The following is a 19,478-nucleotide window of genomic DNA, read 5'->3' on the forward strand; positions in this document are numbered from 1 at the left end:
TTTAAACTATTTTTTGAAAGCAGAATGAAGAGAGCAGAGGTCTCTGGCTACCTATATGAGGAAGTGTGGGAAAATACATAAGTCAACATTTATAGTTACCACTCTGTCAGCTTCTCTGTGAAATCCTTTCTCAATTCATTTACTCTTGACAATAACCCTAAAAGACAGATGACACTACTACCCATTTAGAAATCAAGGCCTTAGAAGAATGTACAATGAAATAGATGTTTTAGAAAGAGTAATATCGCAATAATAAACAAGAAGGATTGGAAGATGAGAGAAACGCAGTGAAGAAGCTCCAGGAGAAATTTAAGCTTAAGGTATAGGATTGGGAAAGAAGACTGAATGACATAAGAAAGATTAGGCAGATTATGTAATGGCAGGATAGCAATTACGAGAGGATTGAGAGTTTCCAGCTGGACTGAATTGTAAACCAAGGACAACAGTATGGAAGTTGGGAAGAACTGGTTTGGCTAAGTGTTATTAAGAACATGTCCCTACAAAGAGTTACTTACTAATAATATGCTTAGGTATTATGAAGTGTTCTAATAGCACAGAAATTTTAACTGAAGAGTTAGATATGGCTCAGCTAAAATCTAGTAGCTTCTTCAGTGAGCTAAGAAAATAAATATTCTTAATTCCACTTAGGTTCATATAAAGGTCTAACTTTAGGTGAACTTCCTTGGTGGAATAAAAATGCATGAGACTTTTTAATAATACAGATTGAATTATTCCTGAAAGTATACTGACTATATATATGACAGAATTTAAAGTGAATAAATTAGGGTCAATTTGATGTTTCATTAGATAGAGACCAAAAAAAAAAAAAAAGCCACAAAATCTTTTTACTTAAAATACTTTAATTTCTAAAAAGTTTAAAACCATATTAAAATTTAAATAATTTCATTGTACAGTACTTGATAATACATTTCAACAAACTGAAAATTTAATAATGTATAAACTTTTCTGCCCCCAGAAGGATACAGAAATTAACAGTGAGAGTGGAATATTTAAATTAATACAATGTAAGATATTTGCAAAACGAATTTTTAAAACTAAATTTTATCTGGTAATACTCTACAGCCACCAGTATATTTAGACAGGAATTTAAAACAAAATAAATATGATTTTATCAAATCCACAATTAACTGAAGTTTCATTTTATTCAGTTTGAACAAAATAGCAGCTATTGTTTTATCCAATAATGATATCAACTGCAGAAGAAATGATCTGCCTAGTTGTGCAAAATAAAAAATTTCATTGTCTGTTGAAAGGATGTGAGCTTCTCAAACTCAGTTCTTTTTCATTTGCGTCATAATTTCCAAATAAATAAACAAGTGTTAAAGTCTTGGCAGTCCACTTCCCTATAGGATTACATCTTCCATGAAGTCATCATATAGCCACTTACAGGTATCCTCTTCGGAACACTCTATAGTTTCGAAAAGGCAGTGAAAGTCTTGAGGGTACATATCTATTACTTTTACATTTTTATTTTTTTTAATTTGCTTCAATATATGCAGTGCATCAATTGGACTCAATGAACTGCAAAATAAATACAGAGTAAATTTGCTTAATTCTTTTTCATAACAACTCTTAGTTAATATTGATATTGATGGCTTCTAAGCCCAATTTAAAATGCCTATCTTACTATATATAATTAGTCTTATTTAGTTTAAGAGCTTGTATATAATAGCTTTAACTATGTCTATTCCTAAAGTTTCATGGCTTGCTTGTAATGAAAAGAACAGATTTAGGCTTTAACACATTCTAATCAATTATTACACAACATTCTAGTTTAACATTGCCCTTAAAAAAATTCTTCTGCCTACCTCTTTCATCTTTTAGCTCTCTTTGCAAAAGTATTCTCAACTCCATTAAGGTTCATGTAAAAGATCAATAAGTATAAATAGCAGAAACTACTGTTTGTTTTCAAAGAGGGAATAATCTTCCACATTTTAATGTCACAATTACTGTGAATAAATTATAAAGCAGAAAACTGCTTCATTATATATTAGCCTGGCAAGAAACTACCAGTGAGCCTCTGACAATTAACAAGTAAACAACTGTACTAAAATATTTTGGTGGAAAATATTTCCAACACTTTTTGATTGTGAATGGAATCCTGGTCACAGGTGTAAAACATTCTTTCAATTCACAGGATCGCCAAGGTAATTTCTGACATTTTACACCACAGTTTACCATATTTATTCCTTAATTTCCTGTATTCTTGATATTTTCATTCAAAACAGCCACTACCATGAGGTGACAAGATGAAAAGTAGATTACTTCTACTGGTCTACTGCCACTTTTAACATTTATTTTTACATAAATATTGTTTAATCAATAGCTCGTTCAGAGTTATAAATTAGATACACAGCAGGTATTAACAGTATATTTTTATAAAACTTTATATAGAAACATTTGGTCCAGAGCAGGACTAGGGTGGTGTAATGACTGGTGCCTACTTTGGACAGGGAACAGAACCACTGAGGACAGGCAGTGACAAGTGGTAGATGGTGGCCATGCCACCACTAATGTTGACATTCTCTACCTCAGTTAATAGCAAGCAGCTAGTTCTTCATGTAGGCTAATCCTGGGCATATACTCTGACAAAGATCAAACAGCCTGTAGGCATCCCTGGTTGTTTTTCAAAGAAGGAAAACAAAACTAAGCTCAACAGATTATGTAGAAAACATATTTTTCTCAAAATTTGTACCAGTGAGAAGGAAATATTCTGAAGAAATAGATGAGTGAAAACATGATACCTCATTCTGTTAATCAAGATATTAAAGATATAAAAAAACAAAGCTCTAACACAAAATTACAAGTCTCACATTAAATTGCTACTTTTATACTTGCTTTTATTTTTCTTACTTACTGTAAATGGTCTACTAGCTTGGCATTGCGCTTCATAAAACACTGCCTTAACATGTGAAAAAATACGTCATAGTTAAAAGGTGTTAAGTTTCCTGTAAATAAATCTCTGTGAGGAGTCAACTGAATTAAACACATGTTTTGTTCTACTAATTCCTGCAGAGAAAGGAAAATAAATCATGTTAGTCAGAAAATATTGCCAGTGTGAGAAATTGTTCATTTATGCATTCAAGCTACCTTTTGGAAGAAGCAATCACTAAAGACCCTGAGTGTCCCTGTAGCTGCTTGTGGGATGTGCCAAGGCCTCAATTGCTCTTTTTATCTGGGCCATTTCTCAAGGTAGTCTGCAGGAGCCACCTTGTGGGATGAGACAAAAATCAGGCTTGCTTAATGATTGCTATAAAAGAGGTGTATTCCCCCAGCTCTATGCTCCCCAGCTGCAATGCAAACCCACTGAATGCACACCATCCAACTGAGCAGTATCATATTACTCCACAGGACTTAGGGGGCAATTAAGTCGTTTGTCTGATCCAGGAGTCTGTGCCAGCATCCATGAAAGAGTAACAGCTTATTAACTCATAAGCAGGGAAAAATGAAATCTTAAATGTGACACTTAACATATACTGAGTCTCTTCTGTATCTGAAGCATAACACCAGATCCGATTGTAAGGATTAAAAAAATTGACTTATAATTATTATTGGATTTTTAAAAAATATGGGGTTAGCAAACTATGGTCCAAGGCCTGCCTGTTTTTGTATAGTATGGGGCTAAGAATGGTTTTCACATTTGTAAAGGGTTCTTAAAAGGAAAACAAAGGGCAAAACCAAAGAATATGTGACAGAGACAGTATGCGGCCTGCAAAATGTAAAATATTTACTACCTGGCTCTTCACACACAAAGTCTGCTAACCTGCTCTTGTATATAGTATTATACACATTAAAATAAAAACTGTATATGATTTGATGTAATGTTAAGATGTTTTTCTCCCCGAAAATTATTCCTCATAACAGAGGGAGCTTGATGTTTGAGTTCTTAGGAAATCTTACTTATTAGGTAGTAATCCCTTATTTACTTTATAATATGTACATATTTAAACATAAATACTGTTTGTGGAAGACATGTTGGCTAAAAAGGAAAATTTCACTCAATTCTGGTTTCTAATTTTGAATGCTTGTAGCTGAGGAAACTGGTTAAAAAAAAAAGGCAATGAAATTTAAACATATTTAGCAATTATTAATTAGGGAAGGAAATAACCTCACAATTGAAAGTATTATATGTTGTTGTTAACAAGTCTTTTGAAGGTGACTTTTAAAAAGCAATTTAGTAAATAGAGTTGGAGTTACAGATACAGATTTGATAAGTAGGAAAGAAAAAAAGTTTCCTGACGTTCAATGAACAGTTACTCATAACTTAGGAAAAAAGTTCCAGCAACAGTATTACAAACATGGCTTCAAAAAAGTGGAAACCTCAAACTGTCTGGATGGAAATGAACATCATGTGCTTTAAAAAACTATTAAATGTCTCAGCGTGCTTCTGTAACAATTATGAACACACTGATATCAAAGACATACGTGAAACATCCGAATAAAATCCTCTCATGAAACATGATATTTGATTATTTCATTTTCATCTGTAAAAGTTTATGTATCTATATTGGCCAAAAAACTATTTCAGCTTTTGACATTCATTGAGAACATGAGAAAGTATCTTATATAAAGGATGGTTCACTTTGGGGACATTTGGATACGTTCCTAATGGCATCAAGCCAAAATGTATAACTCCTACTTTGTGAGGCTACATAAATTATGTCTACGGACAGTGAAATAGAACTAAAATCATAATGGTCACTGATCACTCTAAAATTGGAATATTTCTAAATTGATAATTTTCTTTTTTCCCTTTAGTGGTAAGAGTGAGGTAAAAACTGAAGTAATCAAGTGGGAACTTCAGAGTGAGCGAATATGCTGAGAATAGGGCATCATTAGCATTTACTCCTGAAGTGGGACTTTTGAATTGAGTCCAAAAATTGTTTTTGAAACTTCAGCTACTTTATTACAATTTCACTATAAGTAGCCCTGATATTATCTAAACGGAGGATCACTTTATAACAACATCACTTTGGTTCTTTAGAAAGGGAAGAAATAAATATTAAAGCCTCACCCTGAAGGTAAGAAACGAGATGTATCTGTTAGTGAAATAAACCATTGTAAGTGGTAACAGTAGTATTACATATCTGATTAACAATGCATAAAATTTTGTTTTTAGTTTATCAAATTAGATGAACATTAAAATAATTATATTTTCAAAATGTGAGATATATCTTCATTTCAAAAGAAATAAAAATAGACATCAGATTCTGTGTTTAAGCCTATTACTATGCTAGCATTCACTGCATTAACACCTGAAAAACATAACTCTCTTCAAAAATAATTTGAATTTATTAAAAGCAGTAGAGCATGTTTAAAAAACATTTCTAGACACTCTAAAATTAAAACTTTAAATAAATATAGAATACCAGATAATCTTATAGAAAACAAAGGATGTTACATTTAGAGGAAAAAAGGTGCTCCTTCATTCTTACCCTATGCTTTTGCTTTTCTAGCTGCCCATTTGTGGTGTACGTCTCAAATGATGACCAAGGCAACTTGAGGGAAGATAAACAAAAGCAAAACATATCTTTTAGCTCTTTTTAGTCAAAGTGCCCTACATTATTACTACCTTTAAAAATGTCTTGCCTAAACAACAGAATGAATTAAATTCAAGTCACCAGTGTAACTGAATTTAAGAAAAACAACATTTGAGAGTTAAATCATATACATCTCTCTTCTCTCTCCTTGTTTGTTTTACATAAAGACAAGTTAAGTCAAAGGTCTATCCCAATACTGGTAACTCTATTATTGGCTTAGATAAAAGAGAGTTGCTCTTAATATAATTATGCAAGTACATTCCTAAGTTACATTTTTAATAACATTTCCATATTAGAGTCACTATCATTTTAGGGGCAATTACATCAATACTGAGGAATTTTTTGCCCTACCTTAGTGGAAAAGCCACTGATACGAATATACTGAGACATGTAAGGATAGACAAATGAAGAAACTTGTGTCAATTTTTTAAAAGTATCATTACTTCTCTGTATTTAAGTTTTGTACATACAATTTTCTACATGAAGCAATTTTAAAAGATGAACCAACAAAAAAATTATTCTATACATATATAAATACATATCCACACATTAAATTCCAAAATAATAGCATCTGACACAGACACAAAAGACTAAAACTTTTATTACTAACTGCAGTGGCAATTGAAGAGGAATGAAAAATGCAACTGTTGCCTGTCTGGGAAATTCTCAGAAGTTCCAACAACAGCAGTAGCAGTGTGCAGTGGGCACTGTAGCCCCCCAACGATTAGGGCAAGGCAGTGGGCACAAAGGAGACCACATTCCCATCTACCAAACCCACAGGACAGGAAAACCTGCAAGACCTTAGGAACCGAGTTCAACAATGGACCCTCCAGTAAAAATGTTGGATCTAAAAAGACATCTCCTTTCTGGAGGTTAATAAACGGCAAAACTCAACAAATGGCTTTTGAAAACAAATACTGCAGAAAAAACTATCCTGAAAGCTGAAGTCTTCAGAAGGTCTCTATGAAGAAACTAGCCAAAAGCTAGGAGGAGAGAAGAACTGACATGAAAAGCCAACAGAATGAGAGGAGATCAGTGGGGTCAAGAAAGGATTTTAGGGAAATAACTACAGTACAAAGATTACAATATACATACAGTACAGGCAGAAAGCATGGTCAGTGCTCTGAAGGCTAAATGTGAAAGTGTTTTCTGGGAATACAAAAAAAGGATGAGAACATGACAGATATGAAAGACAAGAAATAGAGAGACCCAACCTAAGAACTTCACATGTTTTGGAAGGAAAAAAAAAATATCGGAACAAAAGGTAGAATCAAATGAGATAACGTTCTAACAACCAAGTATACACACTGAAGGTCTTCATGTGCTCTTGGACAAAAGTATGAAGAGACTACACGGAGAAAACACTCCACAAATTTTTTTTTTTAATGGACGTATAGTAAGTTTACAATGTTGTGTCAATTTCTGGTGTAGAGTATAATGTTTCAGTATACCTATACATACATATATTCGTTTTCATATTCTTTTTCATTAGAGGCTACTACAAGATATTGAATATAATTCCATGTGCTATACAGAAGAAATCTGTTGTTTATCAATTTTATGTATCATAGTTAGTATCTGCAAATCTTGAATTCCCAATTTATCCCTTCCTACCCCTTTTCCCTCCTGGTGATCATAAGTTTGTTTTCTACGTCTGTGAGTCTGTTTCTATTTTGTAAATAAGTTCATTTGTGTCTTTTTTTTTTTTATGATTCTACATATGAGTGATATCATAGGGTATTTTCCTACAAAATTTTAAAATTAAACCAATATGACCTTGGAAGAACAAGAGCTCACAAAAAATACAACCACATATCTTATAAAAACCACCTGATATATACTCTAGTCTACCAAAATAAAAAAGAGAATGGTAAACAAATAAATAAAGCTAATTACCATGGCCCCCCAAAAGGGAATGGGCAAATTATGCTATGAAAGAAGTAAGAATTTATCATTTTTTCCTTATAATCTAGCCCTCTCCTTTCAAAAATGGTAGCCACTAAGTCACATGTGGCTACTGAACACTTGAAACGTGTTTAGTCTGAATTGAGATCTTGTAACTATAAAATATAAAATGTATTTATAGTACACAAAAAAGGATGTAAATTACGTAATAACTAATTTTAAAATAGAATACACACTGAAATGACAATATTTTAAATAGAGGTTAAATAAAATATTAAAATTAATTTTACTTCTTTCTTTACTTTAATAACATGACTACTAGAAAATGTTAAACTACGTATGTGGCTGTTTTTATACTTCTATTTGACAACTCTGATCTTGCCTAAGGAAATAAACAGTATAATCTCTACTATATGAAGAAAAAAAACCAGGAAAGATGAAAAACTAAAATTATGTCACAAATGTCAATAGTGACCTCTCAGTGGTAGAATTTTAGTGATGATTTTTAGAAAATTCTTTCTTTCTTTAGCATGTCTCACATTTTTATAATGAGAATATATTATTCTTATAATCAGAGAAAAATATAAATATTTGTAACAAACATTAGGACAAAGTTACCTTGCTCTACTATTTTCAACATTTGGCAAAAATAATAAAATTAATCTTTGATTTTTCTCCATTTTCTGGTCACAGAAATGCAGCCTCCTTGAAAAACAATGAGGTTCTCTGTTGAAATTTAAAAGGATTTTACTCACCTTATTCAGAACCTTAATCCCACAAGCTATTTGACAGAGCACACTCAATGCTTGATACAAGTTTGGAGTTCGGGGATTTGCTAGTAGTTTCTAGTAAAAGGAAAACAGAAGTTACATATTATACTTAACTATAATCAACCAATCAAAATCAAATGTTAGATCTTAATGATATCTAGAAATAGATATCTAGATATAATAGATATCTTTATAGTATCTAGAAATGAAAAAAATTATAATTAAATGCAAAATCTTTACTATAACCATTTGAAAGACAATTAAGTCTTTTTAAACTTTCATACTGAAATATATCATCATGTACACTTAAAATACAATGTATTTGAAACTGATTTCCTTTAACCATATCCCCTATCAGGGCAAATTCTCAGTAAACAAAAAAATGAAACAAAAATATATAATTATTGTGAAGAAGGGTATGTATTGGAAATATGTATTGGCTGGGCTATTAAATTTTGAATCAAGAATTATTTAGGCTGACACTTGAAGCATCAGAGGTTACCTCATTGAATGAGGGCACTATAGAGAGAGGAAACCACACGCAAAAAGGTCCACGGTAGAAGAAACACTAGAACATTTTCCTAGTAGCAAGATGAAACCTGATGAAGCAGTTGCTATTTCTCTTCCTCTCATTCTTTCATGCATGTACAGACTCAAGGTTCTAAGTCCCCTGATCTCTGTCTAAGGAGAGCCACTATTTACTTACCATTTGAATCTGGTGAGGAAATCATCATTTCATTTTTTTGCCCCCCTCATCCCAATCCATAGCTCTCTTATAGACAAATAAGCATCTCAAGTCATACTGGATTAAAATATTAATAACAAGAAGTATTCTGTGCAGCAAAGAGACATAACTCTCAACACACTATCAAGGATTTCAGGAGGCTGTTTGATTTCAGAAAATAAAAAAGTAGAGTCTAAAACCCTATCTCCACTACAGCATTATTCACAATAGCCAAAAAAGGGAAGCAACCTAGGTGTTCATCAATAGATGAATGCAAAAAGATGTGAGAGATACATATATAAAACTCAGCCATAAAAATGAATGAAATATTGTCATTATCGACAATATGGATGGACCTAGAAAGTATTCAGGGAAATAAAAATAGAAAGACAAAAACTATATGATTTCACTTGTATGTGGAATCTAAAGAACAAAACAAATGAACAAATATAAAACAGAAACAGAAACATAGATATAGAGAACGAACAGGTGGTTGCTAGAGGTGAGAGGGTGGGGGGATAAGAGAAATAGGTGAAGGAAATTAAGAGGCACAAACTTCCAGTTACAAAACAGATGCATCATGGGAATGAAATGTAAGTTATGGGGAACATGGTCAATAGCTATTTAATAACTTTGTATGGTGACTAAACTTACCATACTGATCATTTTGTAATGAATAGAAATATCAAATCACTATGTTACACAGCAGGAACTAACATAGTATTTAGGTCAATTATGCTTCAAAAGACAAACAAAAACAAACAAACTCATAGAAAAAGAGATCAGATTTATGGTTACCAGAGATAGGGGGTGGTGGGAGGCAAATTCAATGAAAGTGGTCAAAAGATAAAAACTTCTAGTATCTAACATACGACCTGACTAATATAATTAACACTGTAGTATGTAATATACGAATGTTGTTCAGAGAGTAAATCCTAAAGTTCTCAACACAAGGAAAGAAAATTTTTTTATGTTGTATTTGTATAAGATGATGGATGTTCACCGAACTTATTATGATAATCATTTCATGATGTAAGTCAAAACATTGTTACACCTTAAACTTATATAGTGCTACATGTCAATTATATCTATTGATGGAAATGGATAAAAAGGTGGTGGGGTGGTGTAAATATACAATGGAATATTATTCAGCCTTAAAAAGGAATGACACTCTGATATATAGTACAACTAGGATGAACCCTAAAGACAGTGTGCTAAGTGAAATAAGCCAGACACAAAGTGGAATATGGTATGATTCTATTTATATGAGGTTCTCACAATAGTCAAATTCCTAGACAGAAAGCAAAGCGATGGTTACCAGGGGTTCAGGGGAGAGGGAAATGGAGAATTAGTGTTTAATGGGTACAGAGTTTCAGTATGGAATGATGAAAAAGTTCTGAGATGAGACAGATGGTGCTAATAGTTGTAATACAATGTAAATGTACTTAATGCCACCGAACTGTACACTTAAAAGCAGTTAAAACAGTAAACTTTATATTATATTATGTATATTTTATCACACCAAAAAACCCTTAAAAAAATAAAACGTAAAGATTGCTCTACAGAAAAATTTCTGTACTCTCAAATGTCTTGAGCCCAAATTAAAATAACAGATTGACTACTTAGAAAAACTGCAGAACTCTTTCAAAATAACAAGTTAATCAGGTACTTATTAATAACCTACCTGGCATTCCTTTTCAGTAATAAACAGATTTAGTTCTATTCGTCCATATTTATATATGGAAGTACAGGAATACAGGTCATGAAAAATTTTCCAAAGTGTATTTCTCTCACTTTTAGTTGGTAAGATTCCAATTACTTTAAAAGGGCTACCTGTTAAGAATATAAGCAAAAATATGTAAATACATTCTTAATACTTTTTCCTATGACCATACTTCACTGAGTCAAACTAAGTTAACAAACTGTATTATTTTATTCCAATTAAAATGAAACCTTAGCATCTTTCTTTATTCTGGAACTTGGGTTCTACAAAATTGCTCTGATTGTGTCTAGGTGAAGGAAAAACCATATTCAACTTCAGAGCAACTGCTCAGAAACTATATAATATAAAACTTAACACAAATCTCAAAAAACCTGGTGTACTGCTAGAGAAAGCTGGCAAATCATAAGGTATCTGCTTTACTAAATAACAAAAATCACCTTTTGACCAAGAAAGTGCTTCTATTCCCAAATTCTGAAAAAGCGTCTCTGAAGTCATAACAGGAGGAGTTACTATTCCACGACTTCTAGGATCCAGTTTAAAGAAGTCACAGTAGACCACTTCCAGTTTTCCACCCAGATTTTTCCCTAGGGACTAAAGAGACACAGAGACAACATGTTTAGAAATGTCAGTGCTATGCAGACCTTGTAACAATTCAAAGATCTACTTCAAAAAATAATTCTTGTATTTATTTTACTTTATCTCAATGGCTTCAGTTATTCAGAGCTGTGATCCATGTGCTGGTCAGAGGAAGAAGACGTTTCGTAACAGAAAAAACAATAAAAATATCAAAGTGAAAGATGGATAGAGTCAAGAGAGTATTCCTTTTTTTCCAGAACAGTTTAGTTAGTCCTTCACCAAATGATCTAAGCTCATTGTGTAGGTCACTCCCCATTTCCCTCTTAATTTTTTACTTTTTTCTAAAGACAGAGGCAACTATAGAAGGAAAGCTCCTTGCCTACAGGAAGATGTCCAGTATACCTCAATCTTTTTATTGCCCTGATGTGCTTCCCTTGCAACAGCACTGAAGAACTTAGTAGTGAGAGGAAGTATTAGCTGCAGACCCTACAAACTTAATTTGAAGTCACAAAAAAAATCAAATAGAAGACAGCAATGTTTTGATGTGCACACTGAGGTTCTAATGCACAGGAAACACCACTGCTGGTATTTATCAAGGTTTCAATGAATTTGCAAGTTAAAGTTATGGGTTAAAAAACCCAATTTTTCTTAACTATTTGAGTTCAACCTATAAAAATGATTCTTTTCTAAATCTAGTAAATTTTTTTATTGAAGTATAGTTGGTCTACAATGTTGTGTTAGTTTCTGGTATACAGCAAAGTGATTAAGTCATACATACATATGTATATATACATATTTTTATCATAGATTATTACAAGGTATTGAATATAGTTCCCTGTGCTATACTGTAAGACCCTGTTGTTTGTCTATTTTATACATAGTAGCTTATATTTGGGGATTAGTAATACATTTTAATGATTATTTTCAAAGGGACTCTTGAAAAACACTTTGAAAGGAACAGACTGGGGGTGGAAATTATATATTTTCGGTCATGTTAATTCTGAGATGCCTATTAGGTGATCCAAGGGAAGGTGCTAAGTAGGAAGACCTGAATGGTGAGGTCAGTGGAGTGGTCCAGGTTGAAAATATAAATTTGCTGGAGTAAGACACAACTTACCACAAAAGCTGATGTGTCTTCAACTTAACTTATGCAGTTATTTCTGCAGCAACAGTTTACACAATTGAATAAATAAATCATCATTTATTATTATAGAACACAATCTCTAGCAAATTCAGATATGAAAACAAGCTTTTCCTGCTTGAAACATCGTTAATGTGGAGTCCAAGGAATTTTATCAGGGAAATGGAGTAGGGGTGGGGGAGATTCTAAATTTAGATTAAAAACCTAGAGTCCAGCATTATCACTGAAAATCCTTCCAGTTTTTAGGAGCAAAATTGAAAGCCTTAGGTGGCCTAGAAGCAGTGTCGGCTCAAAGCACCACTTTAAGGACTTGATTTAGGGCCACAAAGGTTCTACTTAAATAGTTACTTCTCTATTATTGTGACAAATAGATAAATTCACACAAAACTTTGAACAGCTTTTCATTTCATCATAACAATGGTTAACACTGGTTAATATGAGTGAAAGAACATGTACTAAAGGCTGAACTCCAGTTAGTGCTGAGGGAGGGGAGCACAGGGAGTTAGACAACACACATGGAAAAGAATATGTGTGTGTGTGCGCGCGTGCGTCCGTATGACTGAATCACTATGCTGTATACCAGGAACTAATACACATTGTAAATCGACTATACTTCAATTAAAAATAAATAAAGTGTGAGTTAAAAAAACAAAAGCTTTAACTAGAGCAAAAACTAGTTCTAATCAAAGATTGTATTTAGTCAATGAAGTTTACATTTTGCTTACATTTATAACTTCAGAAACATTTAATGACTGATATTTCTGTGAGAAATACTGTGTGTAAGGAATTCTCTAGTCCCTAACTAGGAGCTAATTCTCTAGCTCCATTTTTTTAAGTTGTATCAATTGTTTTTAAATTAAGACCATTGTTATCTTGATCCTGTAGAAAAACAACTATTGTGTTATATGGTAATAAACTGTAAACAGGAGGACATTTTAATGCCAAGTTAATAATTTTGTAAACATGTAGATTAAACTTCAAAAGTAGGCCCCTTTCTAAAGATTAAGAGCCATCTTGTTTTTAATTTCCAGGTGGAAATTACAGATAGCTATGTTTACTAAATCACATTTTATGACCCTGAATCTCTGAACAATTTTATGTTCTTTTTCTCTTCATGTTTTTGGCATTCCAGCAGATTTAACATCAATTACATAACCTGGCTAAAACCTTGAATTTTTTCAGTTGTAGAATAACAACCATCTAATGTACATGGTTTTATTAAAAAACAAAGAGCTAGATTTGGTAGACATTTTCATCATCTTCTGCTATCATCCTGCACCTTCAGATAATACCATTTTACATGGTTTCAGGAGGCTGGCATAGCAAGTGTTAAGTTTCCTCAACTGAACTGAATTGAAAGATTCATAATAAAGGAGGAAGGCAGAGAAAGAGAAAGAGGCTGGCAATGATGCAAGGAATTTTCATTTTACTGCTATGTAAGTTTATCTGCTATATATGAAACAGAATTTACTGAAAAAATCTATTTTGTGCAAATGAAAACTACGATGAGGTATCACCTCACACCAGTCAGAATGGCCATCATTCAAAAGTCCACAAATGACAAATGCTGGAGAGACTGTGGAGAAAAGGGAATCCTCCTACACTGCTGGTGGGAATGCAGTTTGGTGCAGCCACTGTGGAAAACAGTATGGAGATTCCTCAAAAGGCTAGGAATAGACTTACCATATGACCCAGGAATCCCTCTACTGGGCATATATCCAGAAGGAACCCTACTTCAAAAGGACACCTGCACCCCAATGTTCACAGCAGCATTATTTACAATAGCCAAGACATGGAAACAGCCTAAATGTCCATCAACAGATGACTGGATAAAGATGTAGTATATTTATACAATGAAATACTGTTCAATCATAAAAACCGACAACGTAACACCATTTGCAGCAACATGGATGTTACTGGAGAATGTCATTCTAAGTGAAGCAAGCCAGAAAGGGAAAGAAAAATACCATATGAGGTCGCTCATATGCGGAATCTAAAACAAAAAACAAAAAACATAAATACAAAACAGAAACAGACTCATAGACATAGAATACAAACTTGTGGTTGCCAAGGGGGCGGGGCGCGGCAAGGGGCAGACTGGGATTTTAAAATGTAGAATAGATAAACAAGATTGTACTGTGTAGCACAGGGAAATATATACAGGATCTTGTGGTGACTCACAGTGAAAGAGAATGTGACAATGAATGTATGTATGTTCATGTATAACTGAAAAATTGTCCTCTACACTGGAATTTGACACAACATTGTAAAATGACTATAACTCAATAAAAAAAAAGTTAAAAAAAATCCATTTGGATAATGCCTCGACTCTATGCAATTTCATCTGAATATACTACACCTTTCTTGCCTCTGAAACCCTAAGTCCAGAGTTAACATAGTTCCATTAACCGAATCTTAGCCCTCTAATTAGATTCTAGGATAGCAGAAAGAAGGGGCACAGCATAGCCTACCAGAGATGAGTAAAGAAGCCTAGAGATACTTTATACATTTCGTTCAAAGTCACCCATCTGCAGCAGAGATAGAACCAGAAAAAAAGTCTCTGAATCCAATCTCCTACTCATTCAACAATCATTGATACTTATTATGTTCTAGTCACTGGGGATAACAAGATATTTAAGGCATGACCCCAAAAAGTGATTCTTTAAAAATAAACTGTGTGCTTAATTTTACTTTCCTAAACCACTCAAAGATAGCCAACGGAACAATAAATTATTTTTACAAACTAAAAACATACCTCCAGTTGTGGAATAAAAGTTTTGTCACTTTCAAGGGCAATCACTTTGGCACCACTTTCAAGCAATGCTTGCGTCAGGATCCCAGGACCTAGTATATTAAAGAACAAAAAGTTTATTTGCAAAAGAAACAACATAATTTCAATATTAAAAAAATTAGATGTTTTACCTGTAAGTATGATCTAATTTTAACCCTCACAACATCCCCAAAATAGATATTACACTCCTTATTTACATATAAGGAAACCAGGAACTAGGTAGTCACTTGACTCCAACATCACAACTGCTAAGTGGTGCTGTTTGGCTTTCAATCCATTCCATCCAAGACTGCAAAACCTGCACTTTTTTTTTAAATTGAAGTATAGTCTTTTACAATGTATCATTTTCAGGTGTACAGCATGTTTCAGTCATACATATACATACATAGATTCATTTTCATATTCTTTTTCATTATACGTTACTATAAGATATTGAATGTAATTCCCTATACTATACAGTATAAAATTGTTTATCTTCTGTGCGGAAAATCTGCACTCTTAATCACCATGTTTCACTACCTCTCAAGAAAAAAAAGCAAACAAAATGGTTGCATCTAGCCTACCATTTACTCAAAGACTATCTCGATACTTTAACATCAAAGATACCGTCAAACCTAAACAGAATTGACTTCTCATGAGAGGAAATAGTGCTTAAAAAATTATTTTTCAAAACGTCTATGTATTTTGTGTTCCTAGCATCTTGCTACTGTCTATAGAAAACGAACGGAATGGTAAAAGTTCTTTGGGGAAGACGGTGAAATTTAAGAGCATGTTTTATCAAAATATTTTGTAAAGTGCAAAGTGCTACAGAAATATCTTGTGTCATGATTAACGCAGACCATTTAAGTTGTTTAAAGGAACAGAGTATGTTTTAGACAGTTTGCAGAAGTGAACATCCAAGAAAATGCAGTCCACGAGGGACTCACCTGGATTGCACTCCAGGATTAGCTGGGAAGCGTCTCCTTTTCCCTGCAGAATCTGCACCAAGGTCTCAGCCAGTCTCGGACTGGTTATGTACCGCTTGATCTCTGAGCGGCACCTGTACACACGCGAAGACGATTTCCCGAAACCCACATTGGACAAGAGCTGCGGGTGGATGTCAGACAAGCCACGGCGGTTCCCAGCCAGGACGTCCTTCCGCCTCGCGGCTCCGAACCTCAAAATGCAAAAGCGCCCACCGCGGGTCAAGGCTGAGAGCGCGAGCAGCGGAGGAAGCCCCGCCACTGGGACCCACATTCTCACCCTTAAGGCCTGTCTCAAATTCACTCAGGGTAGTTACATCGTCGACGAACTCGGTACAGGGGAGACCACGTGTAACACCGCCCTACCCCCGGACTAGACCGGCGTAAGTAAACACTCCACACTGCGCGTGCGAACGACCTCTCTGTCTTCCCTTTGCCCTCACTTCCGTTTCCGTGCCGGCGCAGACGCCGGAGGATCGTGAGTGGACGGCCGAGGAGAGAGACGGACCATCCGGACCATCCGGGAGGTGTCAGGACTCGTACTCTATGGTCGCCCGCCCTCTGCGCCTCCTCTCTAGCCGCCCGCGCTCTATGCTCCGCGGTCGCGGGCGGCCTGCCGCCTGCCCGCCCGCCGAGAGGGGTGTGCAGAGGGAGGCGGGGCGGGAAGACGAGAGGTGCCTCCTCCACCCGAGCGGCGGGAGACCTGAGGAGGCTCTGTGACAGCTCGTCGGCCGCCATGTCAGCGAGCGAGGCTGGGGAGAGACCCGGCGCCCGGCGGTAGCCCTCCTTTCGTATCCGGTTCCCAGGTGAGGAGAGCAAAAGCGGGACGCGGGAGACCGGTCGGCTCGCGGCCGGGGGGAAGCCTTTGGGATTCCCCTCGCTCTTTCTCCAACGCTGTCCTCCTCGGGCAGCGCCGCCTCTGCGCCCTCGGTGCCGTGTAGCCCCGGTCCTTCACCTCCGCTCCGTCCCCGCGCCCTGTTTTCCTCTCTTTTCTCTCGCCTCTGTGGTCTCTTCCTGCGCAGCGCGCCCATTTCTCTCTCCCTGGGGCATTCGCGCCAGAAGTCATTTCTCGCCCGGCTGGCCGAGGAGCCTGCGGCTTCCACGGCGCCTCTGTTCCTTTCTGTCCCGCTGCGTGCAGCCCTGTCTCTCCACCCTGGTGGGTGGTTTTTATTTTCCTTCATACCTGTTTTTTCCTCCCTCACCACTTTGATTGTCAGGAACCACCTAGTGTCTCCCTTCTGTTTCTCCCGCTAGGCCGGTATTTACCTTCATTTTTATTTTTAATTTTCATGTTTAAAAGATTTAAAGTCACAATTAGAAAAATTCAGATTTAAAAGCGTAAAATCCCTTTCTAAGCTTAAAAGGTTAAGGTCTTAGGATGCTTGTTTTGTTGCCTTTGTAAACTTAGTCAAACACGTACTGTGGAATGCAATTTAAAAGACCAATTCCAAAGACTCTAAAAATAGGATGCTCTGATGGAAATTTTGGCAGTCTTTTTAACTATTGGGCAATGTTAGAAGACTCAATTCTTTGAGAGTGATTTCAGGATTTAAGGATTATACTTAGAAAGAACTTTACCAATCACCCTTTCCACCAAGGCAGAAAACTGCAGCCGGTCAACTTCCTATGTTAAAATATGTACAATCCTTTCTGCTTAGTTGACCGGGAGCGTAATTGAGCTTGGCATTTAAATGCACAAGGAAAAGGTTTCTAAGGCATGTATCACCTAACAAGTAGAAGTCTGAAGATTTACTCAACTTATGAATCTCAAATGAATAAAGAATTGACAGCCAAATACGGACTTTTTCGGATAATAAATTTGGTAGGACACCGTAGAAAGTATCTAAGCAACTGTCATGAAAGCCCTGCGGGCTCTTTGGTCTTAATTTTTTTTAATTCTTTTTTTTTAATACAGTTTCCCCGTTGACAGTTCACTATAAGTTATTCTTGCATCTAATGAACACCTGGGAGAGCTCCACCCCACCCATCCTTTACTGAGCTGACTCCCTCTCTCTCCTTATAAAAATACTTTTGTAAATTAATAAATATTGAATTTTTCCCCCAAGAGCCCTGGAGGTCTAAACATTTTTGAAATCAAAGCGGAATGATGTGTTACCATAGAGGAAGAAATGGTTTACTCATAGAACTGTGTTGTTTTCTCACTTTTAAAATATGTTTTTTTAAATTGTGGTAGAAAATACTTACCTTAAAATAATGCTTATTTCATAATGTTTATGGACCAAAGATAGGCTGCTCAGCCCTAGAGATGCTGATGCAGGTTTTAGTTTTGCTTTTGAGTGATATTATTTTCTTTTGATTTTGGAAAAGAGAATTAGGTCATGGTAATTATTTCCCCTTCTTATCTTAATGGCTTGTTTGTGATCAAAAGTGCTTGAATATAAAAGAGACAGAATCATACATTTTATTTTTCTGAGGCCCCAGGTGCTAGAAATGAAAGAAATGTCCGTTTCACTTTAACGATGAACCTTGTAATCAGCATTTAGACCTACTTTATTAGAAAAACTGGATTTTTATAGTTCCCTTCTTATTTTCTTAAGAGGTGTAGTTTTTGTATCCTGTGCTGTTTTTGCCATTTTGAAGTAGTGTGATCTTTAAACTCGTGTCAGAGCAAAGTGATTCTATTGACTATTTTTATACTCATTAAGTTGTTTTTGTTATTATCTCATTTAAATTGGTGGAGAAGCCAAAGTACTGTTTTGTTTTTGTTTTTGTTTTTGTTTTTTCTTCTTTTGGCTTTTATATGGCAGTTGTAATTGGGAAGTGCCAAGTAATAGTTTTTGTTTGCTATCAGAATTAAGGCTGTGTATCTATAGTAGTGCTGTCCAATAGAAATACAGTGCAAGCAAGGCACATGAACAGTTTAAAGTTTTCTAATCACACTAACAAACTAAAAAAAAAAAGGTGGAATTAATTTTAATATATTTTATTTAATCCTATATATATAATTTTAACATGTAATCAGTTTTAAAAGTTAATAATGAGATATTTTATATTTTACATTCTTTCATACTGAATCTGTGAAATTTGATGTGTATTTTACATTTTTCAGTACATTTGAATGCAGACTAGCCACATTTCAAGTGCCAGTAACTACATGTAGCTACTTGATGGCTAAGATCTTATTGGGCAGCACATATCTATAGGATTACTCTGTGATTCTTAAGATGTCTTTTTTTGCCCTGAGAGCCTGGGATAAATTCTATGGGGTAAATTTAAAAATCCTCTTCCTAAGGTGCTGGAATATTCAAACTGAGAAGATTCTAGCAGGAAGAAAGTTCCAAAAAGTCTCTTTCTCTTAGTGTTG

The 19,478-nt window shown here is 35.0% G+C and overlaps 2 protein-coding genes across 4 annotated transcripts in view; one reads left to right on the forward strand and one right to left on the reverse strand.

Moving 5' to 3' along the window:
- Positions 1–873: 873 nt before the first annotated feature.
- On the reverse strand, positions 874–16,472 carry TFB2M (transcription factor B2, mitochondrial). 2 transcript variants are annotated; one of them, XM_006198886.4, is made up of 8 exons: positions 16,118–16,472; positions 15,156–15,244; positions 11,121–11,274; positions 10,645–10,793; positions 8,222–8,311; positions 5,457–5,519; positions 2,879–3,030; positions 874–1,542 (listed from the first exon to the last, which is right to left on the reverse strand). In XM_006198886.4, exons 1-8 carry the CDS (start codon positions 16,425–16,427, stop codon positions 1,365–1,367), a joined length of 1,185 nt encoding a protein of 394 aa, XP_006198948.1. In that variant the 5' UTR covers positions 16,428–16,472; the 3' UTR covers positions 874–1,364. The 2 variants fall into 2 exon arrangements, with proteins under 2 accessions (XP_006198948.1, XP_072804733.1); XM_072948632.1 differs by lacking the exon at positions 874–1,542 and having other exon boundaries at positions 2,888–3,231.
- A 347-nt stretch (positions 16,473–16,819) lies between these two features.
- Positions 16,820–19,478, forward strand: part of CNST (consortin, connexin sorting protein) — a 70,324-nt gene continuing 67,665 nt past the window's right edge. The window contains exon 1 of one of the 2 annotated variants that reach the window (XM_006198814.4): positions 16,820–16,959. The gene's annotated coding sequence lies outside the window, so the exon portion shown is untranslated. The remainder of the gene's footprint in view (positions 16,960–19,478) is intronic. The other variant, XM_072948631.1, reaches the window with a different exon arrangement.

This window comes from Vicugna pacos, chromosome 23 (assembly GCF_048564905.1).
Source record: "Vicugna pacos chromosome 23, VicPac4, whole genome shotgun sequence".
Lineage (NCBI taxonomy): Eukaryota > Metazoa > Chordata > Mammalia > Artiodactyla > Camelidae > Vicugna > Vicugna pacos.

Bases quoted from the DNA above. Each gene is read 5' to 3' on its own strand.
- TFB2M (XM_006198886.4), bottom strand. From the start codon at position 16,427: ATGTGGGTCCCAGTGGCGGGGCTTCCTCCGCTGCTCGCGCTCTCAGCC. The intron at 8,312-10,644 runs GTAGGTTATTAA...TCCTTTTACTAG, and splicing joins TTACTGAAAAGGAATGCCAG to AAACTACTAGCAAATCCCCG. The intron at 5,520-8,221 runs GTGAGTAAAATC...TCTTCCCTCAAG, and splicing joins GGATTAAGGTTCTGAATAAG to TTGCCTTGGTCATCATTTGA.